The sequence below is a fragment of the Salvelinus namaycush genome, chromosome 29 (assembly GCF_016432855.1).
Source record: "Salvelinus namaycush isolate Seneca chromosome 29, SaNama_1.0, whole genome shotgun sequence".
Lineage (NCBI taxonomy): Eukaryota > Metazoa > Chordata > Actinopteri > Salmoniformes > Salmonidae > Salvelinus > Salvelinus namaycush.
The window spans coordinates 10,923,096-10,936,405 of record NC_052335.1 but is presented as its reverse complement, the minus strand read 5'-3'; the positions used below and the strand labels follow the sequence as shown (position 1 = coordinate 10,936,405).

The window sequence follows — 13,310 nt, the reverse complement described above, 5'->3', positions numbered from 1 at the left end:
ATGTTTGCCATCTTGATGAGGTCAGGTGACTGGTCAGCTGATGATGATAGGTCACCTGACTAGGAGTCCATCTTGATTTGGGACAATGACATTCCTGGTAGGTTCACATTGAACAATTAATATCAACCTTTGTGGGAGTAGCAGTGTCATCCAAACCAACCTTCATAACACATTTATTCAGCATCATTCATAAGGAGTTTTGGGGGGGGTTTTGAGGGTAGAGGTGGAATCATTTTGGATTCATTTTAATGTAGATGGAGCGGGACATCACAAGTGCCACTTGGTTTGTCAAGTTTATTCGATCAGTGGTTGTTATCAAAGAAAATGCCCCCAGAACATAAGCTATGACAAAGTTCTTTATCACGGTCGATTACAAACCTCTTATGACATAGCATTATCAATTTCAACATAGGCATCTCTTTTTTCCCCCCTCATATTTCCAACAGTAATGTTAGTAACAAAAAAAATACAACAAACAAACAGATGGACTTAAGACGGACGTAGAGATGTCAAAAGGACATTAGCTCAGTGGAGTGCTTTGTTTGGTGAGCCTAGAGAGTGCTCCTGTGTGCACTGTAGTTCACCGTAGATCATTATAGGTCATCATAGTTCAAAGGTAATCATAGGTCACCATAGAGTATTATTGTTCAACATAGATCAACATTGTTCACCATCATCAATCTTCACTATTGGTCACCATAGTTCATAGTTTGTTGTAAGTTCCTGCTAAGGGTCCAACTATCACCACCAGTCTCATAGAGCACAACACAACTATTCAGTCAGGAATAAGGACATAAGGACGCCGCTCACTGATGACAGGCATCATGTCATGCCCCCTAAACAGACACACGCACGTTAAAATCACTTGTTAAAAAGCCCATTAAGGTGGTATAAAAGGAACTGCACATGAAAGACAAGATGTAGGACAGTGCTATTGGAGCGAAAGGAGAGGGGAGGAACGCAGTGAGTGAATATGGCAAGGGGAAGATGCAAGATACAGTACATTTAATGAACACAGGAGAGAAAAAATAAGGCAAGAATAGAATTAAAACCACCAAAATAATTGAAAAAAAATTAAAACAAGTTTTTTTCATCCAGTTTATAATTGTTTTTCAGCCCTTGATCCAAGGCTCGACCCGATTGGCTAGTTCCATTCCCAATCCACGTTGTCGGCTACGGGCGTTTAATTGTTTTCAGGTTAGTTTGAAATCAATGTTTGATTGATACTTTTCTTCATAATCTGTGTGCACGGGGACGATGTAGTGGCAGCTGCAAGATTCCATAATTTACACACACACACACACACACACACACACACACACACACTCTCTCAGTGCAGCCTAAACACTACCATCATTTCCCCCCTGTTCTATCACTGATTCAGAGTCTCTTTCTCTAATTTTATTTTCATCTTTCCCTTTCTTCTTCATTTCTGTTGGGAGTTTGAGAGCAGCTTGTCTGCCTCGGGGTACGTGGGGTACTTCACGGTCTCGATCTTCTCCTTGACTTTGTAGGACGGGTAGAGGCCAGTGCGGCCCATTTTACGGTTGACCCCTTTCGAGTAGCCATCCCAGTGGTTCCCCGCCACGCCGATGACGTCACCGGGCTCCAGGGGTATGTCTTCGGGGTTGCGGGGGTGGTGGGGGTAGATGGCGATCTGGTTGTGGGCGTTCTGGCCCCCGAAGTAGTAGATGTCGTCTAGCGAGTGGAAGAAGGAGGAGGCGTCCGGGTGCAGCGTCTGCATGATCTCGTAGGCCACGCGGCACACCTGGAACCAGAAAGAAGAGATACAGGAAACAGGAGGTATAAACAGGAAGTAGAGCTACAGAAAACAGGAAGTACAGATACAGTTCCTTCAGAAAGTATTCACACCCCTTCACTTTTTTGTTGTTGTTGTTGTCTTATCAAATCAAATTGTATTGGTTACATGCACATGGTTAGCAGATGTTAATGCGAGTGTAGAGAAATGCTTGTGCTTCTAGTTCCGACAGTGCCGTAATATCTAACAAGTAATCTAACAAATTCACAATGACTACCTTATACACACAAATGTAAGGGGATGGAATAAGAATATGTACATATTGTCAGACCCTGACCTTAGTTATCTCTCTTTTCTTTATTATTTTGGTTAGGTCAGGGTGTGACGAGGGTGGGTATGCTAGTTTTGTATTGTCTAGGGTTTTTTGTATGTCTAGGGGTTTGGTAGTCTAGGTATATGTATGTCTATGGTGGCCTGAATTGGTTCCCAATCAGAGGCAGCTGTTTATCGTTGTCTCTGATTGGGGATCATATTTAGGTTGCCATTTTCAATTTTGGTTTTGTAGGTTCTTGTCTATGTGTAGTTGCCTGTTCAGCACTCATTTGTATAGCTTCATGGTTCGTTTTGTTATTTTGTTAGTTTTGTTCAGTGTTCATTTTTATATTAAAGAAGAATGTACGCATACCTCGCTGCGCCTTGGTCTCCTCCGTACGACGGCCGTGACACGTATAAATATATGGATGCACGATGGCCGTGCGGCATAGGCAAGATGCAATAGATGGTATAAAATACAGTATATACATATGAGATGAGTAATGTAGGATATGTAAACATTATTAAAGTGGCATTATTTAAAGTGACTAGTGATACCTTTTATTAAATCCATTTATTAAAGTGGCCAGTGATTTGAGTCAGCATGCTGGCAGCAGCCTCTCTATGTTAGTGATGGCTTTATAACAGTCTGATGGCGTTGAGATAGAAGCTGTTTTTCAGTCTCTCGGTCCCCGCTTTGATGCACCTGTACTGACCTCGCCTTCATGGATGATAGCGGGGTGAACAGGCAGTGGCTCGGGTGGTTGTTGTCCTTGATGATCTTTTCGGCCTTCCTGTGACATCGGTGCTGTAGGTGTCCTGACGGGCAGGTAGTTTTCCCCCCGGTGATGCGTTGTGCAGACTGCACTACCCTCTGGAGAGCCTGCGGTTGAGGGTGGTTCAGTTGCCGTACAAGGCGATGATCAGCCCGACAGGATGCTGTCGATTGTGCATCTGTAAAAGTTTGTGATGGTTTTAGGTAACAAGACAAATTTCTTCAGCCTTCTGACATTGAAGAGGCGCTGTTGTGCCTTCTTCACCACACTGTTTGTGTGGGTGGACCATTTCAGTTTGTCCGTGATGTGTACGCCGAGGAACTTTAAACTTTCCACCTTCTCCACTACTGTCCCGTCAATGTGAATGGGGGGTGCTCCCTCTGCTGTTTCCTGAAGTCCACGATCATCTCCTTTGTTTTGTTGACGTTGAGTGAGAGGTTATTTTCCTGACACCACACTCCGAGGGCCCTCACCTTCTCCCTGTAGGCTGACTCGTCGTTGTTGGTAATCAAGCCTACCACTGTAGTGTCGTCTGCAAACTTGATAATTGAGTTGGAGGCGTGCATGGCCACGCAGTCATAGGTGAACAGGGAGTACAGGAGAGGGCTGAGAACACACCCTTGTGGGGTCCCAGTGTTGATGATCAGCGGGGTAGAGATGTTGCTTCCTACCTTCACCACCTGGGTGCGGCCCGTCAGAAAGTCCAGGATCCAGTTACACAGGACGGGGTCGAAACCCAGGGTCTCATGCTTAATGATGAATTTGGAGGGTACTATGGTATTGAATGCTGAGCTGTAGTCATTGAACAGCATTCTTACATAAGTATTCCTCTTGTTCAGATGGGATAGGGCAGTGTGCAGTCGATTGCATCATCTGTGGACCTATTGGGGTGGTAAGAAAATTGGAGTGGGTCTAGGATATCAGATAGGGTGGAGGTGATATGATCCTTGACTCAGTCTCTCAAAGCACTTCATGATGACAGAAGTGAGTGCTATGGGGCGATAGTCATTTAGTTCAGTTACCTTAGCATTCTTGGGAACAGGAACAATGGTGGCCAACTTGAAGCATGTGGGGACAGCAGACTGGGATAGGGATTGATTGAATATGTCTGTAAACACACCAGCCAGCTGGTCTGCGCATGCTCTGAGGATGCGGCTAGTGATGCCGTCTGGGCCAGCAGCCTTGAGAGGGTTAACATGCTTAAACGTTTGACTCACGTCGGCCACGGAGAAAGAGAGCCCACAGTCTTTGGTAGCGGGCTGTGTCGGTGGCACTGTATTGTCCTCAAAGCACGCAAAGAAGTTGTTTAATTTGTCTGGGAGCAAGACGTTGATGTCCGCGACGGGGCTGGTGTTCTTTTTGTAATCCATGATTGTCTGTAGACCCTGCCACATACGTCTCTTGTTTGAGCCGTTGAATTGCGACTCTACTTTGTCTCTATACTGACACTTTGCTTCTTTGATTGCCTTTGATTACACTGTTTGAATTCGGTCATGTTTCCAGTCGCCAAACCATGATTAAATGCGGTGGTTCGCGCTTTCAGTTTTGCGCGAATGCTTCCATCAATCCACGGTTTCTGGTTATGGAAGGTTTTAAGTCACAACATCTCTTATATACTTCCGTATAAACTTGCTCACAGAGTCAGCGATACATCAATGTTATTGTCTGAGGCTACCCGGAACATATACCAGTCCATGTGATCGAAGCAATCTTGAAGTGTGGAATCCAATTGGTCAGACCAGCGTTGGATAGACCAAAGCACGGGCGCTTCCTGTTTTAGTTTCTGCCTATAGGAAGGGAGCAACAAGATGGAGTTATGGTCAGATTTGCTGAAGGGAGGGCGGGGAGGGCCTTGTATGCATTGCGGAAGTTAGAGTAGCAGTGGTCCAGTGTTTTGCTCGAGCGGGTACTACAGTCAATGTGCTGGTAGAATTTAGGGATCCTTGTTCTCAAAGTAGCTTTACTAAAATCCCCAGCTACAATAAATGCATCCTCAGGATATATGGTTTCCTGTTTACATAGAGTCCAGTGAAGTTCTTTCAGGACCGTCGAGGTATCTGCTTGGGGGTGGGGGAATTCTAGGTCAGGTGAACAAAAGGACTTGAGTTCCGGTATGTTGTTATGATTACACCATGAGTCGTTAATCATGAGGCTAACACCCCCGCCCTTCTTCTTACCAGAGAGATGCTTCTGTCGGCGCGACGCATGAAGAAACCCGGTGGCTGTACCGACTCTGACAACATATCCCGAGTGAGCCATGTTTCCGTGAAACAGAGCATGTTACAATCTCTGATGTCTCTCTGGAAGGCAACTCGTGCCCTAATTTTGTCCACCTTGTTGTCTAGACACTGGACATTGGCGAGTAATAACCTCGGAAGCGCTGGATGGTTGCTCGCCTTCTAAGTCTGACCAGGAGGCCGCTCCGTCTGCCTCTCCTCTGGCGACGACTTTGTTTTGGGTCGGCCTCTGGGATTAGATCCAATGTCCAGGGTGGAGGTCCGAACAAAGGATCCGCTTCGGGAAAGTCGTATTGACCCGCTCTTATATCCAATAATTCTTCCCGGCTGTATGTAATAACATTTAAGATTTTCTGGGCTAACAATGTAAGAAATAATACATAAAAGACAAATTACTGCATAGTTTCCTATGGACTTGAAGCGAGGCAACCATCTCTATCGGCCCCAGCCTACACACAATTCCCCATCATGTCAAAGTGGAAAAATGAAAAGCTGAAATGTCTTGAGTCAATAAGTATTCAACCCCTTTGCTATGGCAAGCCTAAATAACTTCAGGAGTAAACAGTTGCTTCACAAGTCACATAAGAAGTTGCATGGTGTCACGGTCGTCAACAGAAGTAGACCAATGTGCAGCGTCGTGAGTGTACATATTCCTTTATTTATATGACGCCGACAAAAACAATAAACAATCCAAAACAACTGTGAAGCTAAAGGGATATGTGCCACAAACAAAGTTAACCTCCCACAAAGACAGGTGGGAAAAAGGGCTACCTAAGTATGGTTCTCAATCAGAGACAACGATAGACAGCTGTCCCTGATTGAGAACCCTACCCGGCCAAAACATAGAAATACAAATAATAGAACTAAAGAACATAGAATACCCACCCCAAATCACACCCTGACCAAACTAAATAGAGACATAAAAAGGATCTCTAAGGTCAGGGCGTGACACATGGACTCACTCTGAATGCAATAATAGTGTTTAACATGATTCATGAATGACTACCTCATCTCTTTACCACTCACATAAAATTATCTTAATGGTCCCTCAGCCGAGCAGTGAATTTCAAACACAAATTCAATCCAAAAAAACAGGGGTTTTCCAATGCCTCGCAAAGGGCACCTACACCCAGTAACTACGAAGACACATGCATCCTTTTTAACTCAGTTGACGGAGAGGAAGGAAACCGCTTTGTGATTTCATCATGAGGCCCATGGTGACTTTAAAATAGTTTAAACCCCTACGGTCAATTTCTGCGCACCCATGGAAATCGAATTAGCATAATAAATAAATTCCATAAAAATATGCATTGGAGGCGTATCGATCCACTGCATCCGCATATGTTGCACTTCCACATCTGCGGTGAAAGGTGACATATCTAGAGCGGTGTTTGTCAGACCATGAGACATCCCAAAAATCGGTCTTCTCACAAAATCGTCTGTAGCGTCCGAACGGTTTGGCCTACAAACTCTATGGAAAGATGAGACTCTCACGAACACGTTAGTGTCCTCCGTTTTGCACTACGACCCCCACGAGTGTCTTGGGACTTGTCTGAAATCCGTACAGCCGATCTGCCAACTTCTGTCTGTAGCGTCCGAACACTAATTTGACCCTTCTGTGGAGGGGTGAGACTCTCACGAACACATACATGTTGGTTGTTTTAATCTAGTACGCCCACAGGGCTCACAAGATTCGTCTGAAGGTCCCCTGTTACCGGTTGAAAAACAATGAATGGAAGTATATATGGAGACTGTTTAGTGACAAAATAAGGGGTTAAATAAGTGTCAAAAAAAATAAAATAATAATAATTCTAAATCAAATAGCAACAATTCCATATAAACTCAGCAAAAACAGAAACATACCTTTTTTCAGGACCCTGTCTTTCAAAGATAATTTGTAAAAATGCAAATAACTTCACAGATCTTCATTGTATAGGGTTTATACACTGTTTCCCATGCTTGTTCAATTAACCATAAACAAATTAATTAACATGCACCTGTGGAAAAGTCGTTAAGACACTAACAGCTTACAAACGGTAGGCAATTAAGGTCACAGTTATGAAAACTTAGGACACTAATGAGGCCTTTCTACTGACTCTGAAAAACACCAAAAGAAAGATGCCCAGGGTCCCTGCTCATCTGCATGAACGTGCCTTAGGCATGAGGCAAGGAGGCATGAGGACTGCAGATGTGACCAGGGCACTAAATTGCAATGTCCGTACTATGAGACGCCTAAGACAGCGCTAGAGTGAGACAGGACAAACAGCTGATCGTCCTCGTAGTGGCAGACCACGTGCAACAACACCTGCACAGGATCGGTACATCCGAACATCACACCTGCGAGACAGGTGCAGGATTGCAACAACAACTGCCCGAGTTACACCAGGAATGCACAATCCCTCCATCAGTGCTCAGACTGTCCGCAGTAGGCTGTCAGAGACTGGACTGAGGGCTTGTAGGCCTGTTGTAAGGCAGGTCCTCACCAGACATCAACGGCAACAACGTCGCCTATGGGCATAAACCCACGGTCGCTGGACCAGACAGGACTGGAAAAAACGCTCTTCACTGACGAGTCGCAGGCAATCTCAATGCTGTGCGTTACAGGGAAGACATCCTCCTCCCTCATGTGGTACCCTTCCCGCAGGCTCATCCTGACATGACCCTCCAGCATGACAATGCCACCAGCCATTACTTCTCGTTCTGTGCGTTATTTCCTGCAAGACAGGAATGTCAGTATTCTGCCATGGCCAGCGAATAGCCCAGATCTCAATCCCATTGAGCACGTCTGGGACCTTTTGGATCGAGGGTGAGGGCTAGGGCTAGGGCCATTCCCCCCAGTAATGTCCGGGAACTTTCCTGCTCCTTGGTGGAAGAGTGGGGTAATATCTCACAGCAAGAACTGGCAAATCTGGTGCAGTCCATGAGGGGGAGATGCACTGCAGGACTTAATGCAGCTGGTGGCCACACCAGATACTGACTGTTGCTTTGATTTTGACCCCCCTTTGTTCAGGGACACATTATTCCATTTCTGTTAGTCACATGTCTGTGAAACTTGTTCAGTTTATGTCTCAGTTGTTGAATCTTGTTATGTTCATACAAATATTTACAGATGTTAAGTTTGCTGAAAATAAACATAGTTGACAGTGAGAAGACGTTTCAATTTTTGCTGAGTTTAGCTTAGTAGAACCAATACAACACATTACGGAGTACCACTCTCCATATTTCCAAGTATAGTGGTAGCTGCATCATGTTATGGTTATGCTTGTACTAGTTAAGGACTGGGGAGTTTGAAGCTAAACACAGGCAAAATCCTAGAGGAAAAGTCTGCTTTCTATCAGACACTGGGGGCAGGACAACAAGTGGCTTCGTTTTGACTTAAATCTACTTGAATATCTATGGCAAGACCTGAAAATGATTGTCTAGCAATGATCAACATACAGTTTGACAGGGCTTGAAGAATTTTGTGAGTAATAGTGGGAAAATATTGCACAATCCAGGTGTGGAAAGCTCTTAGAGACTTACCCAGAAAGATGCACAGCTATAATCGCTGCCAAAGGTCCTTCTACAAAGTATTGACTCAGGGGTGTGAATACTTATGTATTTAGATATTTCTGTATTTAAATTTCAATAAATTAGCCCCCCCCCCCCAAAAATACATTATTTCACTATGTCATTATGGGGTATTGTGTGTAGACAGGTGTGTTTAAAAAAATAGATTTAATCCATTTTGAATTCAGGCTGTGACACAACCAAATATGGAATACTTTCTGAAGACACTGTATAGGAAACAGAAAGTATAGATACAGGAAACAGGACATGTGACCAGGAAGCATGAAGAATCATGGCAGCTTGCATGTTAGCTTACAGTGCATTCAGAAAGTATTCAGACCCCTTGACATTTTCCACATTTTGTGACGTTACAGCCTTATTCTAAAATGGGTTAAATAAAACAAATTCCTCATCTACACACAATAGCCCATAATGACAATGCGAAAAACAGGTTTTTAGACACTTTTGCAAATGTATTAAAGCAAAAAAACTGAAATACATAAGTATTCGGACCCTTTGCTATGAGACTCGAAATTGAGCTCAGGAGCATCCTGTTTCCATTGATCATCCTTGAGATGTTTTCTAGAACTTTATTGGAGTCTACCTGTGGTAAATTCAATTGATTGGACATGATTTGGAAAGGCCCACAACTGTCTATATAAGGATCCACAGTTGGCAGTGCTTGTCAGAGCAAAAACCAAGCCATGAGGTTGAAGGAATTGTCTGTAGAGCTCTGAGACAGGATTGTGTCGAGGCACAGATCTGGGGAAGGGTAACAAAACATTTCTGCAGCATTGAATGTCCCCAAGAACACAGTGGTCTCCATCACTCTTAAATGGAAGAAGTTTGGAACCACCAAGACTCTTCCTAGAGCTGGCTGCCCTGCCAAACTCTCCTTGGAGTTTGCCAAAAGGCACCTAAAGGACTCTCAGACCACGAGAAACAAGATTCTCTGGTCTGACGAAACCAAGATTGAACTCTTTGGCCTGAATGCCAAGTGTCACGTCTGGAGGAAACCTGGCACCATTCCTACGGTAAAGCATGGTGGTGGCAGCATCACGCTGTGGGGATGTTTTTCAGTGGCAGGGACTAGGAGACTAGTCAGGATGGAGGGAAAGATGAACGGAGAAAGTACAGCGAGATCCTTGATGAAAACCTGCTCCAGAGCACTCAGGACCTCAGACTGGTGCGAAGGTTCACCTTCCAACAGGATAACGACCCCAAGCACACAGCCAAGACAAGTAAAACGCAGGAGTGGCTTCGGGACAATTTTTTGAATGTCCTTGAGTGGCCCAGCCAGAGCCCGGACTTGAACCTGATCGAACATCCCTGGAGAGACCTGAAAATAGCTGTGCAGCGACGCTCCCCATCCAACCTGACAGAGCCTGAGAGGATCTGCAGAGAAGAATGGGAGAAACTCTCCAAATCAAATAAAATCTAAGTTTATTTGTCACGTGCGCCGAATACAACACTGTAGACCTCAGTGAAATGCTTACTTACAGGCTCTAACCAACAGTGCAAAAAAAGGTATTAGGTGAACAATAGGTAAGTAAAGAAATAAAAACAACAGTAAAAAGACAATGAAAAATAACAGTAGCGAGGCTATATACAGTAGCAAGGCTATAACAGTAGCGAGGCTACATACAGGCACCGGTTAGTTGGGCTGATTGAGGTAGTATGTACATGTAGATATGGTTAAAGTACCTATGCATATATGATGAACAGAGAGTAGCAGTAGCGTAAAAGAGGGGTTGGCGGGTGGTGGGTGGCGGGACACAATGCAGATAGCCCGGTTAGCCAATGTGCAAATACAGGTGTGCCAAGCTTGTAGCGTCATACCCAAGAAGACTCAAGGCTGTAATCGCTGCCAAAGGTGCTTCAACAAAGTACTGAGTAAAGGGTCTGAATACTTATGTAAATGTAATATTTCAGTTTTGTATATTTTATAAATTTGCTAACATTTCTTAAAACCTGCATTTGATTTGTCATTATGAGGTTTTGTGTGTAGATTGACGAGGGATAAAAACGATGTAATCAATTTTAGAATAAGGCAGTAACGTAACAAAATGTTGAAATAGCCGAGGGGTCTGAATACTTTCTGAATGCACTGTACATTATGTGGATTTGACTATATAGATTTGTTCAGATGAAAAAGTTGCCTGGTCCCAGATCTATTTGTTGTCTTGCCATCTCCTATTGTAACGGTTTTCATCGTCTGAAGAAGAGGAATCGGACCAAAGCGCAGCGTGGTAAGTGTTCATGCTTTAATTTGAAAACTGAACACTATAACAAAATAACAAGAAGAATAACCGAAACCGAAACAGTCCTGTAAGGTGCAAAACACTAAACAGAAAACAACTACCCACAAAACACAGGTGGAAAAAGCTACCTAAGTATGGTTCTCAATCAGAGACAACGATAGACAGCTGCCTCTGATTGAGAACCACACCCGGCCAAACACAAAGAAATATAAAAAAATGACAATGAACATAGAATGCCCACCCAAATCACACCCTGACCAAACCAAAATAGAGACATAAAAACCTCTCTACGGTCAGGGCGTGACACCTATGGTCATTGTTTAACATGACAATGGCAGTAGGAGTAGACTATTCAGGTTTGTAACCGTATAGATCAGTGAATTATATACCTTATATTCCCTTAAAGGGTGTTGTGTTGGCTATGGCAGGGGTTCTCAAACCTTTGGGACCGAGGACCTCTTTTGTGAAAGCAAAATCATCAGAGACCCCCTCATAATCATAAAAATAGCATACAAGGAGTTTTACTATGACTTCAGTGCATGGCTGTAAGAATCAAGTCCCTGGCCCTGGGAAGGAACATTTTAAAGGCTCGCCTCATTGCATCGGAGAGAATGAATTCAGTTTTCAAGCTAATTTCCTGTGATTTGACTCATTCTACCATGAGGCAGAGAGAAAACGTTGCAGTTTTAAAGCTTAAAATACAGTGCGTTTATGTACAAAAAAACATATAATTTTGAGAAGTATTGAGTTGAAAAATGTATAATTGGTGGAGTACTGAGGATACCAATATCCCTGGGAGCCTCCCAGGCCCATGTTGCTCATGATTAAGAATATAAATTGTACATTAATAATATTACATTGTATTGTATTACACCCTCTAAACATGTTCCACAGATCCCTTCGCCATAATTTGTTTAATCTGTTACTGTTAGTAATATTCATAAAAATAATATATAACTGTGTGTGTATATATATATATTTGTTTTTGCTTTAGCCAAGGACACCCTGTAGTACCTTCGCAGACACCCCACTTTTGAGAACCCCTGGAATGTGGTACACCTACCTGTGAGGAGAAGGTGCAGACCAGGAAGTCGGTCTGGGACAGGAAGTGTATGTCTAGGATGACTCCTCTCAGAGAGTTCTCGGTGTAGCGGTTGTGCAGGCCGGCTGACCACGAGATGGAGTTATCACTGATGAACTCATAGTCAGGGTACCTGTAGGACACACATACTATTACACACATGGGCTTCTACATACAAACAAAAACACAATGGCCGTGTCTGAATACCCGTACTTGCGTTCTAAATAGTAGGCATTTTGGGTATGCGAAAACATGATGTTTTAAGTGAAATTTTGAAAATGAAGTATGCTTTGAATGCCAGGATGTCATACTCATGTAGACTTTTCATCTAGTAGAATTTGCTGCAAACTATTGAGGAGGAGAGTCATCTTTTTAGACCCACGTGTGTTTGACAACAACTGATCATCAGCTGATAATTAGATAAGAGGATGCACTACCAAAAAGGTTGATAGTTGTTGCTCATTGCTCACATTTTTATAAAAGTATGTTTTATCTAGTACGATTAGTATACAGTATGCAGTTTTAGTAAGTAGTAGGCAAGAAAGATTTCAGAAACGGCCAATCATACACACACACACACACACACACAGTTGTGGCCAGTGATCAGCCACAGTGTTTTGGTCACTGCTCGGGTGATTACTTGTTTGTTTGTTCCCTTTTGGATCGCAACAAAATGTGGATTTCACCCAGAACGGCTAATGAATATTAGGGACACATTACCGGCTGGTTTTTGTCCTGAAATTCTGTCATCATCCAACGATATACTACTGAAGACTACCCCGATTTCGAGTCGGACTTCAAACCGAGGTTATGGGACTGTGGGACAGAGACACATGGGGAGGAGGAGCTGAGACTGTAGTGCCTTTCAGAAGGTGAGGACTCCGTGCCCCTTGTCCGTCATCTCCCTCTCCAATGTGCGTTCACTCGCCAACAAATCCGACGAGCTACAACTTCTGATGATGAGAAAAAAAGGATTTCTCTCTCACTTTTTATGGTTAATGCCTCTTTTCCCGACACCGCTGTGGATCTAGCCGGCTTCCAGCTGAACTGGGCTGATCCCGGAGCAGTCCAGTAAATTCAAAGATGGTGTGTGTTTCCCTATTCTGTCTAAAGCACAGGTGTCAAACTCATTCCACGGAGGGCCGAGTGTCTGCGGGTTTTCGCTCCTCCCTTGTACTTGATTGATGAATTAACATCACTAATTAGTTAGGAACTCCCCACACCTGGTTGTCTAGGGCTTTATTGAAAGGAAAAACCAAAAACCTGCAGACACTCGGCCCTCCGTGGAATGAGTTTGACACCCCTGGTCTAAAGCATGCTCTCCAGAGTCTACAT

At 43.8% G+C, this 13,310-nt stretch overlaps 1 protein-coding gene across 1 annotated transcript in view; it reads right to left on the bottom strand.

Moving 5' to 3' along the window:
• Positions 1 to 1,426: 1,426 nt before the first annotated feature.
• The window catches only part of LOC120023951 (alpha-(1,6)-fucosyltransferase-like), a 65,123-nt gene continuing 53,239 nt past the window's right edge, over positions 1,427 to 13,310 (bottom strand). The window contains exons 8-9 of the mRNA XM_038968051.1: positions 11,958 to 12,108; positions 1,427 to 1,768 (exon numbers count right to left, since the gene is read on the bottom strand). Coding sequence (XP_038823979.1) covers positions 1,427 to 1,768; positions 11,958 to 12,108 — 493 coding nt within the window. The remainder of the gene's footprint in view (positions 1,769 to 11,957; positions 12,109 to 13,310) is intronic.